General features: G+C 48.7%; 1 protein-coding gene across 1 annotated transcript in view; it reads left to right on the top strand.

Moving 5' to 3' along the window:
* Positions 1–15,300, top strand: part of CDK16 (cyclin-dependent kinase 16) — a 110,328-nt gene that overhangs the window by 62,952 nt on the left and 32,076 nt on the right. Inside the window, 3 exon segments of the mRNA XM_015417276.1 lie at positions 3,069–3,208; positions 10,148–10,288; positions 14,284–14,417. Of these exon segments, the coding sequence (XP_015272762.1) occupies positions 3,091–3,208; positions 10,148–10,288; positions 14,284–14,417 (393 nt within the window). The 5' untranslated portion in view covers positions 3,069–3,090.

Consider the following 15,300-nt stretch of genomic DNA (forward strand, 5'->3'; position numbering starts at 1 on the left):
TCCTATCAAGCAGGGCCTGAGGAGGAGGCAGTGCCTGTGTTTGTATTACTGGGCAGTGGCCCAAGGAGCCAAGTCACACCTCATTGGGTGGTGCCCATGCGGCTGTTAACTCCTCACCCTGTAGCTTTGCTTACCTGCCCTTCCTTTCTGGGCCTCTCTGCAGATGCAGAAAGGCTGTGCATCTGTTAGAGGAACCCCGTTGTCAGGTGCTGTGTGGTAGCCAGAACACATGTGGGCCTCCCTCCCTCCTTTGGCCCTCAGGTTGCTAGTTCCAAGTTGGGAAATTTGTGGAGGTTTTGGGGGTGGAGTCTGGGGAGGGCAGGATTTGGGGTGGGGAAGGACCTCAGTGGGGTAGAATGCCAGAGTCTCCGCCTTCCAAAGCAGCCATTTTCTCCCAAGGGAACTGCTCTCTCCAGTCAGAAAATCCATTGTAATTCCAGGAGATGTCCAGGCCCCACCTGGAGGTGGCTCCGGATGAGTAGCCATGTTAGTCTCTCTGTAGCAGTCGAAAAGAGCAAGAGTCCAACAGCAGCTTAAAGACCAACAAAATTTGTGGCAGGGGAGGCGCTTTCGTGAGTTACTGCTCACTTCTTCAGGTATCTGAAGAAGTGAGCAGTGCCTCACGAAAGCTCATTCCCTGTCACAAATTTTGTTAGTCTTTAAGCTGCTACTGGTCTCTTGCTCTTTTCGACTGCCACCTGGAGATAGGGTCCAAATAGGGTTAACCAAGCAGTAGCACGGGCTGCTGTGCGGGCCCCACTGTTGTCATTCAAAAATGCATCTTCTCACAACCGTTCTCAGGGAGTGGATTCAGATGACTAGCGGTTTTCAGAACAGAGAGACTCTGGGTGGGTTCAGAGAAGCAGAAACCATGTGAGAGGCCCCCGGAAAGCTTTCTGTGCGACACCTGGGAAGGCAGTCATCTGTAGCCGTTAACCACGGTGTTAGACCTCACCTTGCCAAACCTGCTCAGAAATCTGGAAAGTCAGAGTAGCCATCATGGAAGGTTTAACTGTGCAGTCAGCGGATTCCAGGCTTCCCAAGTACTTACCGTGATTCGGCGGGGGATGAAGACGTCTTCGCAGGATTATTCCTGCGGGGACAACAGACGTCCCGCACCATGCCGTTGCAAGGAAGTGATGCTGGGCGACGCTCTGGCAATGGGGCCAGAAATTCGATGGTACCATCGAATTTTCAGCCCCATTTCCAGAGCGTCGCCCAGTGTCATTTCCTGGTGACGGCATGGTGCGTTACAAGGAGAAATGTTCCGGCCGGGGAGCATGTGTCCCCCGCCAGATTGCGGTAAGTACTTGGCAACCGTAGCGGATTCGGGTGCCCCAGTCTCTTGAACTCTGAAATGGCTGCCACGTGGCTCCAGGATCTTTCCTAAAATCTCCTCATAGATCATCAGCCCCCAATTCCACACACATGTTGCCCATATCCTTCCCCAAACAGCTACCCCTCTTGTTTATTTACCATTTTTTTGGGTGCTGCTTCTCCAGGAACCTGCCTGAGGCGCCTTACCAAATTAAGAAAAAATAGTAAAAACAAAAGCATTAAAATATATGAATTTAAACTCAGCATAAAAACAAAGACCAAGTCACCGACAGCTTAAAATAACACTTTGCAGACTAAAACAGGGTTAAAAGGTCAACCCCTTAATGAAAGGCCTGGGTGAACAGAAACATTTTGGGCTACTGCCTTTAAAAAAGCAGTGCAGGTGCCTGGTGGAGCCTCAAGTGTCTGACAAGTGAGGTGCCGCTACTGAAAAGGCCCTGTCACTGCTTGCCACCCGCCTCACCACTGAAGATGGGGGCAGAGAGAACAGGCAGATCTTAACTGGCAGGCTGAGCAACACATTCTCCCTGTGCTGTTTCTTCCTCAGGTGGGCTCTCAGATGCCCTTTACTTCTAGGCCTTTCAGATTTCACATTACTTGGGACAGCCAACTGATCTTTAGTCCTGAAACATTTTTTATGTGGTTCTGGGTGGTCTTCTCTGACGAACACGGGCTAAAATGTTGTGCTCATGGCTTCACTTATAGAGAAGAGCAGCTTTAACTCTGTATGTTTTTCATTGCAGAGCTGAAATTTGAGAATATATTTAAGGTAGCACATGAGCACTTCCCCTCAGTGACTTGAAGCTCGCTGGCACCAGGCCTGCGAAGCCTTTAACTGCTAGGTAACGCCAGCTTTGTTATAGAACTGGAGAGACGAGAAATCCATCCCTAAAAATGAGCTAGGAAGCTAATAACTTTGATGACAAAGACCTGTCATGGGTTGTCATTGTTATAGTTGGAAACAATAAGAAGGATGATTGCATAACCATTTTCTTAATGTTCTGAGGAACACTTCCCCCCCATTGCTGATGCATGGATCTATATCACTTCTTTCTTCCATGTGACTCAGGTGAACTTACGTGGTTCCCCTCCTACCATTTTGTCCTCACAACAACCCTATGAGGTAGAAGAATAGCCAGCCCAAAGTCACCCTCAGAGCATCATGGGAGTTCAAGGACTGGATCCCAGGTTCTTGTCCAACACTCTGACCACTAAACCCCACCACCGGCTCATTTCCCATGAATAAAGTTCCTCCAGTGCAGATTACGGGAGTGCCTTCTGGTCAGGATTCCTTCAGAACACTAATAATATTTCACATTAACGTGGGTCAAAGTGGTTCAGTATTGTGGGCTGTTGTGCCCCCTGGGACCACTTCCCCAGTAGGGTGTTCCTTCTTTTACCATCCTCATCAAGGACAACGGAAGACTTGGAAACGTCTGAGGGTGGGCTTTATAATTGTATAAACAGTGATGGAAAGCAAACCCTGAAGCTCGGTGGCCACAATCTGGCCAGGAGATAGTTATGTCATGTTTTAGTGTGCCGGCATATATCGTTGAATGGCTCTGCACTTGGATTACTGACGCTAACTTTTTCTTGTGCTCCACAAAGATCCTCCTTTAGGGCCGGAAGGTCCAGATCTAATGTTTAATTGCACCTGCCACGGCCTGCACCAAGGGACAATTTGCCTGTACGTCTAGAGTGTGGTAACCTTCTTTTTCTTTTCACGGCAGTGACACTAGCAATTTCCCCACCATGGATCGGATGAAGAAGATCAAGAGGCAGCTGTCTATGACGCTGCGGGGGAGCCGGACGGTAGAGAAAAACCTCAACGAACCCATCAACATTGAGGAAAATAACAGCAGTGACAATGGTGAGTCCTTCAGGGTGGCTCAGGAGAACGGGTGCAGACAGGGAGCGGCTCCGAATTTCCACACGAGCACAATTTCACCACAGAGCGCGGCATCCAGTGAGGAACTGTGAGGAACTTGTTAAATGCTTTAGAATCCTTTGACCTGAAAGGGTTTTTTTAAAAAAATGCTTCTAGGCCTTAAGACTGTGAAGTTAAAAAATCCCACACATAGAAGATAGATTGGTGTTTTGCTTCGTGGCAAGGAGTTTGGTGGGTCTGTGAGGAGGCTTCTTTGCTTAGCTCAGCATCTCCTGGGTTTCGTAGGTTTGTTCCATTCTTATTGTATTTTTCCATAAGTAATGTTCAAGTTCGTTGTCTTTAAAAAACCAAGAAACATAGATTGTGGCAAGCAGGGCTATTTTTGGGCAGGAACGCACAGGAACGGAGTTCCGGCTGGCTCCCAAGTTGGCCACGCCCAGCAGGAACTCATTAGCATAATAGGCCACACCCAACAGCAGGAACTCATTAGGATTGGCTACATTAGGGGTGTGTGGGCTAACATGCAAAAAAAAGAGCCCTGGTTTTGACAACAAACAAGGTAAGCAGAATAAGAAGCAAAAGGTGGGTGTGGCTGGATGACTACACTTCTGGTAACGTGGCTGTGTGGCCTAATATGCTAATGAGCTGCTCTGTCAGGGCTGTGGCCTAATATGCTAATGTGTTTCTGCTGTTGGGTGTGGCCTATTATGCTAACGAGTTCCTGCTGGGCTTTTTCTACAAAAAAAGCCCTGGTGGCAAGAAACAAATTTAGTAAAGCACACGATTGTCAGGTAATGGTTTCCAATCCTTACAAACACTCAGGGAAATATGTTCAGTAAAATACTTGAATATCTTCAGCTTTAAAAAGGAAACAAGCCTAGCATTATTATTTTTTTTAAAATCCTTGGTTGCAAAATATTTACCTGAGGGGGAGTTTTACTTTTATTCTAAAAAGTACGCAGCCTCTGGCTTCTTTGAACCTGTGAAGAAAGAGGTCAGGTGAATGAGTTCCTCCACTCCCCCCCCCCCCCCCCCCGACACGAAAGGGCACCGAGACAAGAAGGGTCACGGAAAACAATATTTTTTGTTTTTCTTCCTCTCAACAGCTTTTTTTTTTTTTATTTGCCAGTGGGGAAAAATGGGGAGTTTTGGGGAACGCTGAAAAAAATAAGCACACATACACATGCAAAATATATTCCAAAAAAAGTGAAATTGTTTTTGAGACAAGGTTTCATTTGCTGAAAAGGTATGGCACGAATGTCTGCAGAATCCCCCCTCCCAGTCTTTCTGATGGAAAATTTTGAGGAGCGATGAAAAAAAGTTGGATTTTTCCCCATTTTCGAATGCATGAAATGTGCTAAGATAGTACAGGATCCAGCAGCTTGCTAATGCATCCAATACTGAAGTGAAATAGAACCGCAGTTTTACTTGTACAGAACTAGGCATTTCTACTTTGAAATTCCATAAACATGACAATTAATACAAAGACATAGGCTGGCACTTATAAATGATGCATTTATGTTATGATGTTAAAGCAGCAAAATAGGTTTAGGTTTCATAGGACAGCAAGCATTACATATTTATCTTTTTCTGACAAATTTCTGTTTCTTCTACTGATAGCTTCAAAATTTCTGGAAATTTTATATCTCTATGCCCACCTTTTGTTGTCAGTCTTTCCACTTCTCCCCTTTTAGTCGCTTTTTCAGGGAAAAAAGTGTCATTGTTCCATATTTGTAAATAGTCATGTTAATATCTTTTTAATCTGCTGAGTTTTTAGCTTTCTTATGGATCTGTCTATCTATCTATCTAGTACTGCTCATATAGCTATCGCCTTAAGCAGAAGTTAGAACCAAAAATTATTCTGAAAGACCTTCCTCAGTATTATTTCTCTTATATTTGATTATTGCGCCTCTGAATTTTGCCACTGAGAGGGTGACACAGTCATTTGTATCTGATAGTAGCCATGACACCTGGGCTCTCACATTTAGCAGTTCCTTATTTTTAAGTTAACGGGTGACTAAATTAGCCCTCAGGAGCTGCGGTGGCTCAAGTGGTTAAGAGGCTGAACTGCAGGCCGTGGAAGGTCGGTAGTTCAGCAGTTCGAGACCCGAGTGTGCCGCATGACGGAGTGAGCTCCCGTCTCTAGTTCCAGCTCCTGCCAACCTAGCAGTTCGAAAGCAAGAAATTGCAAGTAGATAAATAGGTACCACTTCGGTGGGAAGGTAACAGCGTTCCGTGTGCCTGGGTGTTTAGTCATGCCGGCCACATGACCACGGAAACGTCTTCAGACAGCGCTGGCTCTTCGGCTTTGAAACGGAGATGAGCACCGCAACCCTAGAGTCGGATTTGACTGGCTTTCGAGCAAGGGAACCTTTACCTTTATCTTAAATTAGCCCTCAGCTCGTTGAATATAGGACACTCCATAATCATATGTTCAATGGGAAATGCTGTTTGAATGTGTGTTTCTGTCCCAAAGAGGCCTCTCTGCACTTCAGTTTTACATCTTGCCAGGAGGCGAGCTGATTTCAGGGTTGTGTGGTCCACTTAAAAACATAACCCTAGTGACCCACTAATGTATTTTCAAATTTACCAAGTAAGAGCTTGTGTTCTGGATCCCTTAACGGCTAATCTGTGTTAAGCGATCCTGAGTATATATAAATCTTGCTTAAGAAGTGCCTTGCTGTGTCAGGGCATGATCTTGGCCAGACCGGCTTGCCTTTGCAAGAACCTCTGCAGCAGATGATCCGCCAGCAGGGTGCCCTCGCCTTCTGCCCACCCCTGCTCCAGCTCACTCAACCAGGTCACAGCGCAGCCAAGGAGAGGCAGCTCTGAGAGCTCTAGGCTGCAGGAAGGGGCTGTGGCTCAGTGGCAGAGAACCTGCTTGGCATGCAGAAGGTCCCAGGTTCAATCCCTGACACCTCCAGTTAAAAAGATCAGGCAGGAGCTGATGTGAGACCCTGGGGCACGGCTGCCAGTCTGAGTAGACAAAACTGACCTTGATGGACCAGTGGCCTGCTTCAAGATAAAGCAGGTGTGCCACAGCCCCTTCTTACCTGTGACACAAATATTCAAGGAGAAATTCTGATACCCTTAATCAGGGACCTTCGTCAGATAGCGGAGCTGCTGAGCTACCGGTAGCTCATCGGCTGCTGCAGAGTAGCTTGTACATCCCCCAAGGAAAGATCTCGACAAGGTCTACTCTAGGCTTTTATACAAAGCTTTTCTTTCTTAGGATTTTTCTCTGTGCTGGAAAAAGTACAGAGAAGAAGAATAAGAATAAGAAGAGATTGGATTTATACCCTGCCCTTCACTACCCAAAGGAGTCTCAGAGCGGCTTACAAACTCCTTTCCCTTCCCCTCCCCACAAAAGGCACCCTGTGAGGTAGTCGGGGCTGGGAGGACTCTTTCAAGGACTGCTCTTTCCAGAACAGCTCTGAGAGAACTGTGACTGGCCCAAGGTCACACCAGCAGCTGCATGTGGAGGAGTGGGGAATCAACCCCAGTTCTTCCAGATTAGAGTCCGTGCTCCTAACCACGATACCAAACTGGCAAGATCAGCCTTGGTTAGTATTCAACTGAGAGACCACCAAGAAAGTCCAGGGTTGTGATGCAGAGCCAGGCAATGGCAAACCACCTCTAAACACATCTTTCTTGAAACCCGATGGGGGTTGTCATGAGTCAGTTGAGACTTGATGGCACTTTCCACCACCAAACTGGAGTGGTTTTGCATAGGATTGCTCTCTAATTTTAACATACCCAAAGAACTGTGCCCAAGAGCCCATGGATGTCATAGCCCGCTCATCCGTCTCAAAGAAGAATTTAACTCTTTTCCGTGAGGTTGCTTGAGTACCTCAGTTTCATCATCACTCTCTGTATCTTCGCTTGCATGACTTGCTAGTTCCACATCAGCCCAGTGGAAGACACTATCCCTTCCGCCCATCTGAGAGGAGACATACAAATAAGAATTTTTAGCTTTGGCTGCCTGTCGATCAGTTGAACTCATAACTTGATTTTAAACTTTGGATTGTTACATGTGTCGATGGTGTGTTTCCTCTCTCCTTTCCCCCTGGCATAAATTAAATAAAAGTTCCATGTACTCTCTCATGCAACTCCAAGGGATAGTGGCCTGAAAAAACATGAATTACGACTTTGGCATTGTCGAGCTTGCCTAATACTGAGTTGGCAATCGCTTCCAGTCATTGTTGTTAATTTTACGAAACAACAGCTCTTTAGAAATGGAAAACTTTTAAAGCCGTGGAATGTTTCCCACCCCACACTTCTGGATACAAAATCCGGGTGTGTGTCTGTTCGGCAAAGCTCTGAAAATTGGTTTGGGGAGCCATGCAATTTTTTCCAATTGTCTCACCTTCCTGGCACTCACTGGGAGCATCCCTGATAATCACGGGAGTTTCTGTGCTTTTCTCTGGATCTGTCTCCTCCTTTCTCTTCTCTCTGCTCCGGTTTAAACCTCTGTTTGGGCTTTTAGTTCCTAGAACCATAGAGTTGGAAGGGGCCATACAGGCCATCTGGTCCAACCCCCTGCTCCGTGCAGGATCAGTCTAGAGCATCCCTGACAAGTGTTTGTCCAGCTGCTGCTTGAAGACTGCCAGAGAGGGGGAGGCTCACCACCGCCCTAGGCAGCCCATTCCACTGCTGAACTACTCTTACGGTAAAAAAATAAATAAATCTAATAGCCAGGCGGTATCATTCCGCCTGAAATTTAAACCTGTTACTGTGAGTCCTATCCTCTGCTGCCAAGAGGAACAGCTCCCCGCCCTCCTCTAGGTGACAGCCCTTCAGATACTTCAAGAGAGCCATCATGTGTCCCCCTCAATTGCCTCTTCTCCAGACTGAATCTTCCCAGGTCCCTCCGCCTTTCCTCTCCGGCCTTGGTCTCCAGACCCCTGATCATCTTTGTCCCTCTCTTCTGCACCTGCTCCATTCTGCCCATTTTTGAAGTGAGGCCTCTAGAACTGCACACAGTACCCCAGGTGCAGCCTGACCAATGCAGTCAGCAGTGGGACTGTGACATCTTGTGATTCGGATGTTATGCCTCCGTCGATGCACTCCCAAGACCGCACTAGCCTTTTTTGCTGCTGCGTCATACTGACCGCTCATATTTAGCACACAGTCCGCCTGTGCCCCAAGATCTTGTTCACGCACACTGCTACCCAAAAGTGTGTCCCCCCATCCGGTATGCGTGCTTCTCGTTTTTGTTACCCAGATGTAGAACTCTGCACTCTTCCTTACTGAACTGCATCTTTTCCAGTTCGTTTAGATCTTGAACACACTGGGCAGAGGATCGTCCTTGGGCAGTCCTTACGCATCCCGAGGTGCTGTTTGCCGCTTTTCCATCAGGTTCTTTTTTCCTGTCTTTAAGGGGGAGCTGTGTGTTAGTTGCTCTTCTAGAGAGAGGGCAAGCCTGACAGATGCTACAGAAACCGGAGAGGGAGAGGGAAGGGTTGACAGCAGATGAGCCGAAGTGGAACAGAGGAAACAAGAGATGGCTTTCTGGGTTGTTAAACTGCAGTCGGGTAGCCCTCCGATCTTCACTGCGGCTCTCCTTCTGTCGAAACGCGTGCTTTTGTCCATCAAATCGAGGTGCCGTAGCGCAGCACGAATCCAAACAAGAATTTTCGAATTTTGCGACGGGGGGGGGGGGGGAGACCAGATCCGTCCAGTTCACTGCGTGCAGGATACATTATGGACATGATGTGAAAGATACCGAGCCAGCCATCTCTCATGGAAGATTGCTAAAGGACAGGCGGTTGAGGAACGGGTGGTGGAGATGGCTGTCAGCGGGTAGGGGAGCGAGAACCCTGTCGAGTAGCAAAAGTGATCCTGACCACTGAAAAGTCCCTTGTCGCCCTGCTACGGTCTTGGCAGTACTGAGCACAATGCTACCTTGGCTCTTTGAAAGGCTGTCTCTGCAGTACTGAGGGCTAGAAACTTGTTCTAGAATGAAACCTGGAAGCCACGCTCTGTGGATTGGGGCCATGAAGTAAGTACCTCTCCCGTTCCCTTTTGTCCTGATTCAAGTTCCGATTCCAGAGGAAAGTGGTTTCCTGCCCTTTGCTAGGGAGAGCCTCTGAGTTTCAGCGAGGTTTGTGCTGTTGTTGTTAATGGCCCCGACACTTCGAAAAATTGGGGCGGGGTGTGTGTGTGTGTGCAGCTAGGAAACGTGTCCCTCTCAGGTAAGTTGTCCCTGTCTGTTACGCTCCTGTCATGCCTCTCTGCTGAGGGCTCCCTCTTAAGTTTGACTTTCATTCTGGTTTGATTTTTCAGTTTGCTTCCCCCCCCCTTCATATTTCTTTCTTTTTCTCTTTTTTTTTCCTCCTTCCTCCCTGTTCTTTTTGACTCCTCCTTCCTTGCACTGTCTTGGTGGTGACTCCGCCCCTGCCCGTGTCATGGCTGACCCTTCCCCTTTTGTATATCTGACTTTGGTTTGTGTGCTTTTTCCGCCCTTTTCCTCTCCCTTCTGTGCTTTTCTTCCCTTGGCCTGTGCATGTCCATGTGTTTCCCCCTTCCTTTCGGTGCGCGCATGGGATTCCCATTCCTCTCCATGCATCCATTTCCCTCCTTCCTTTCGTCAATTCCTGGATCCATCTTCTCCTGATCTGGTGGAGGGGTGGCTATTTTCCTCTTGGTTCTCGATGTCTCCTACCCGTGGCCTTTCCCACCCTTGTTGCTTCTGCCACTCACTGGTGATTTTCTCCCTATTACAACTCTTCTGCCCTGTGTTGATTTTCTGTGCTCCACCTGCCCTCACACCATGCACCCCACCTCCTTGTCTCGGTCAACGTCCCTCGGTTGGTGCACCTTTTGTATCCCATCGTCTCTCACCTCCACGCCCCCATGTGTCTGTCTGTCCATTTGTCCATCCATGGGCTTCCCTCTTCCCCCTCCCCCTTCCCCCCCCAGGCCCCACAGTGAAGAGCGTGCGCCCCGGCACCTCCCACAGCGTTCACGCCTTCCTCAACCACTATGCAGGCACCTTCCGCAGGCCCCGCCTGGCCATCAGCCGGAGTCTGAGCACTCACCTCAACCGCACCGCCCGACTAGGTGATTATTGCCCCTCCCACTGTGCCCGCAAGGACTCCCTGTGGTGGGTAGGGGTTCTGCCAATCCCCACTGGACTGAAAGAAGATGTTTTGGAATCTAAACTGAATGACTGACACACAGTCAGGCCCCTTGTCACTGAGCTGGGCTGCCTTCAAGCTGGCAGTCCCTTAACTGAGGAGACTGGATAGGCCAGAGTATCGAATTTCTGTTCCTGGCTTCAGAAGGAGCGCGGTAAGGGTGTGGATGTTGCCTGGGTCTTGGTCCCAATGAACATGGCATCAGTTGTTGACTCGGTGTCAACATGGGCCTAAAGACCTGTGTCTAGGGTTGCCAGGTCTTACCTGTGTCCTGGTGGGGGGCTCCAGCTCAGCCCCTGGAATCTTCTGGCACACGTGAAGCACGTGCGCCACTATGACATCACCTGGAGGTGACATCATCACTCTGGGCGTGTCATTCAGGGGCGCTCTAGCATTTGGGTTAAAAGCTCTATGGTCACCAGAGAGTTTTTACCCAAATGCTAGAGCATCCCCCGCACGATGTTCTGGGGACTATGATGTCACCTCCGGGTGGTGTAATCATGCTGGCCGATGTGGGCATGATGGGGCTCTTCGGGGGCAGGCTTCCCCACTGGCCAGCTGGCCGGTGGTGGATTGGGGCCCCCAAAAGTGGGGGAAACCCCACCTCTGTCGGGGGGATGACAACCCTACCTGTGTCTTAATAGTGTGTCAGTCATGGTTCGGGCTGGTCAGATGTGCATCAGTTTCATAAGTATCTACTCCTAGCTGAAGCTTGTGCTTCAGGGGTGAGGTTGATACGAAATTGGCATGCTGACTCTTCAAAATAATGTCGAAACAGTGAGCAACGTGCATGCCCAGCAAGACTTCTGATTGGCCATTGTGAATTTGACTGGCTGTGCAGATTCACAGCCGCCGCCATAGCACGACAGTCTTCACCGTGTGACTGAAGTGAAGTTGCGGCAGGCATTTTGTGGCTGCGCCCACCACACTGTGTCAGAATTAAAAGGTGCCCGCGGGTTCCAAAAGGTGGGGGACCCCCAGGAGATAAGATCCCTGCTGATTTTCAAAAAGTTATCTAAAGGAGAACCCAAGTGATCTCAGTGGTTGAGAACTGGGCATGCAGAGCCAGTTTGGAGTATGGACATACTGTAGGTGGCCATGGGCCAGGTCTTTAATCTCTGAATCGCATCCATGAAGTCATAAAGAAAGAAGCTGGGTCCCACATATGGGATTTTTTGTATCAAGATGTTTATAAGCAGCATGGATAACCCAATTTAATGGTTCTGGATAGGTTTTTATTGGAGGAATAAGAGTGGGGGAACTGGAGGGTGTGTTATCCAAAGCTCCAGGTTTTAGGCAAGATCTGTCCAAACAGCCACAGGATGGTAGGGCTTTGAGGAGGTAGAATGGACTGTACCACTTCAGACTACAGCTAGCATGGATTGGACCACTTTTCAGTACTCTTCCCTTGAAAAAACCCCTGCCTGTAGAAAACTAGCTCCCAAAGTGAAAGGTTCACCCTTCCGAGTGTTTGTTTTTATTATTATTTTAAAATCTATATTCCGCTTTCTCTCTAACGGGAACCTAACACGGTTTATCACATTGTTCTACCCTCGGCCACCTTATCCTCACAACAACCACCTTGCGAGGTAGGTTAGGCTGTGAGAGTGCAACAGAGTCAAGGTCACCTGGCTGGCTTCCAGTGCAGAGCAGGGACTCGAACTCAGTAGTCCTTGTCTGACACTCTATTTATTTATTTATTTATTCCAACTTTTATCCCGCCCTTCCGTCGAAGCGGCTCAGGGCGGCTCACAACATTAATAAAACCAACATAGATAAAACATTAATCCATAAAACAACTTACATAAGTACAATAAATATAAATAAAAGCGGTTTGGTAAATCATTACGACTGGACCTCGACCACATTGCTAACTACTTATACAAAATACATGTCTTAGGAGGTCGGCAGGCTTGGCTGGCATACCATCGCTCTCACTGGTATGCCCGGCGGAAAAGCTCCGTCTTCACGACCCTGCGAAATTGCTGGAGATCTCGCAGGGCCTGGATCTCACTGGGGAGCTCGTTCCAATATGCTGGTGCAGCTAGCGAAAATGCTCTAGACCTAGTTGTTGTCAACCTGGCCTCTTTAGGGCCAGGAAGGGTCAGGCGATGTTGCATCCCAGATCTCAGTGCTCTCTGGGGAACATACGGGTAAAGGCGGTCCCTCAGGTAGGCAGGTCCCTGACCATATAGGGCTTTAAAGGTCAAAACCAGCACCTTGAAGCGGATCTGGAAAGCTATTTGCAGCCAGTGTAACGCCTTTAGCACAGGCTGGATGTGCTCCCTCATCGGGAGGCCCATCGACAGCCTCGCCGCCGCGTTTTGCACCAGCTGCACCTTCCGAAGTTCTAATCAGCCGAAGATGGTAGAAGGCTGCCTTGGCAGTGGCTGCTACCTGGGCCTCCATTGTTAAGGAGGTATCCAGGAGCACTCCTAAACTGTTATTTTACAGTCCGCCTTTCTCACAGGACTCAAGGCAGATTACACATAGTGAGTCAGTACTATGAACGAGACGGAGCATTCAGTAACCAGTGCATAAGGATTTTAGAAGTCGAGCCACCAGAAAGAACTGAAGCATAGCATTAACTATTCACATGACATGTTAAATGGTACAAAAATTACACAATAGGATCCTACTTGCGATAAGGTATATGCAGCAGTATAGACTGCCCCCCCCCAGGGCTCTTTTTGTAGCAGGAACTCCTTAGGCGACACACCCGTAATGTAGCCAATTCTCCAAGCGTTTACAGAACTCTTCTTACAGGGGCTACTGTAAGCTCTCGGAGGATTGGCTACATTAGGGGTGTGTTGCCTAATATGGAGCCCTGGTCCCAATCATTTATCCGAGTAAGCTTCTGAACCATTTTGTACCGTGTAACCCCATTACCTGTGCAGAAAAGCCCTCTTCAATGGTTCACTTTGGCATGGTTGCAACAGAGAAGACGTGAGCACAGGCAGTCGTTCATTTTGCCCATTTTCAGGCTGGCACCTGCAGAAGCCCCTGCCGACCTGAACCAAGTTGACACGGCGGAGTATAGGGAGAGAGGTGGTCCCACAAATAAGAGGGGCCAAGGCCATGAAGAGCTTTGCAAGTGATAGCCAGTACCCAGGCCCGTAGCCAGGATTTTGTGGCTTGTGAGGCAATTTTTTTCCTGGTGGGGCTGAAGTTCTCAGTGCAGAAGGGAAAGCCATTTAGCCAACAGAACACTGTTACCAGGACAGAGCTCTAAATGGCAAGCTGTCAACCACTTTAGATGACAGCTGCTGCAAGTTAATCACTTCTGCCAGCCTAAGCAACAATTCTGATAACAGGCCGGCAGGTGGGGGGGATGACCTCTGTAGTCAAGAGAGCTAATACTTAGGTGGAAAAACTCTCTTAAAGGAGACCAGTTTCTTGACACAGAGTTAGAAGGTATCCTAGAGGTCACCTACTCCAACCCCCTTGCTCAGTGCAGGAATTAGTCAACTACATCACCCCACTCTGCTTAAAGGAGCACACTCCTTTCAAAAGCATTTACAGGAGAAATTCTTGTCGGTCTGTGCCTTTAAGAAAGGTAGCGGAGCCCCCAAAAGTCCCACCATACCTATGGGCCTGCCAACACTTTGAACTATCCACTATGCTATGATAATCGTTGGTGGTTTTCTATTTGCAGGGAACGTTTAACGCAGAGGATAATTTGGAAACTGCTCCCTTGTTGTGTGAAGTGATCCCGTCCATTCATTCTGCCAATGGGTAGAACAGTCCTTGTTTCTGTCTAAGACAGGGAAAGTTACAGAGCCATTTCATACTGAGTCAAAGGCTTATTGCTTCCCTAAGGCCAGCTTTATGGAATGTTTGAAGGACCGGAGTGAGGGGAAAGCAGACGCTAATTCCCCCTGCCTCTGGGATCTGCCTCTCTCTCTCTCCTTGGCACAGAAATCGTCCATGAAGACCTCAAGATGGGCTCAGACGGTGAGAGCGACCAGGCATCGGGGACGTCGTCAGACGAGGTGCAGTCTCCAGTCCGGGTGCGCATGAGGAACAACCCAACGCGCAAGATTTCCACTGAGGTGCAAAGCATTAGAGGTGGTGGAGAAAAGATGGGAGGGGGTCATCTCCGTTGAGGGGACTCTCTGTCTCCCCTTAGCATGAATGGCTTTTTATGGTGGTGGGGGGAATGGGGGACAGATTAGGGTTGCCAGACCCCCCAGTGGAGGCAGGGGTCCCCCACTGCCAGGCCCCTGCCCCCCCAGTCGTCGATCAGCTGGCTGGCAGGGAGACTTACCAGTAGAAGGAAGAAGGCCTAGGCCACGTTGCTGGCATCGCACAGGAAGTGACGTCATCATGCCAGCAACTTCCAGGTGACGCTTTGGTTTTTGGGCAAAAGCTCTGTGGTAGAAGCCAGTTTTACCATAGAGTTTTTACCCAAATACCAGATCATCATCCAGAAGCCAGTTTTACCATAGAGTTTTCACCCAAATACCAGATCATCACCCGGAAGTCGCTGGCGTGATGATGTCACTTTCTGTGTGATGCCGTCGACATGGCATAGGCCTTCTTTCTACTGGTAAATCCCCCCTCATCTCCTGCTGGTTGCCACAAGGGGCCTGGCAATCCTAGTACAGATGTGTACGGATGGGTGTGTTCATAACGGACCCCTTCTTCCTCCCCCCAAAAGCAGCTTCCATTGTGAGGACAGTTAAAATCTGCTCCAAGTAATCTCAAATTTAATGTTCCGAATAAAATAATACATATTAGTGACATGAACAAACATGATTCTATGGCATGTATCCCCTCGGATGGGCACCCGTTATCCCTTTTTTTGTGACCTCTTTGAAGTCCCAGGTGAGGAACTCCAACAGTGAAGCCCATAACAAGCAGACTTTCTGGCACCAAGGAGATCTGCTTGCTCCTTAGACCAGGGAGGACGCACTTCTGTGTCCGGGGCGGGGG

Source organism: Gekko japonicus, unplaced genomic scaffold (genome assembly GCF_001447785.1).
Source record: "Gekko japonicus isolate JY-2015 unplaced genomic scaffold, Gekko_japonicus_V1.1 scaffold1748, whole genome shotgun sequence".
In the NCBI taxonomy this organism is placed as follows: domain Eukaryota; kingdom Metazoa; phylum Chordata; class Lepidosauria; order Squamata; family Gekkonidae; genus Gekko; species Gekko japonicus.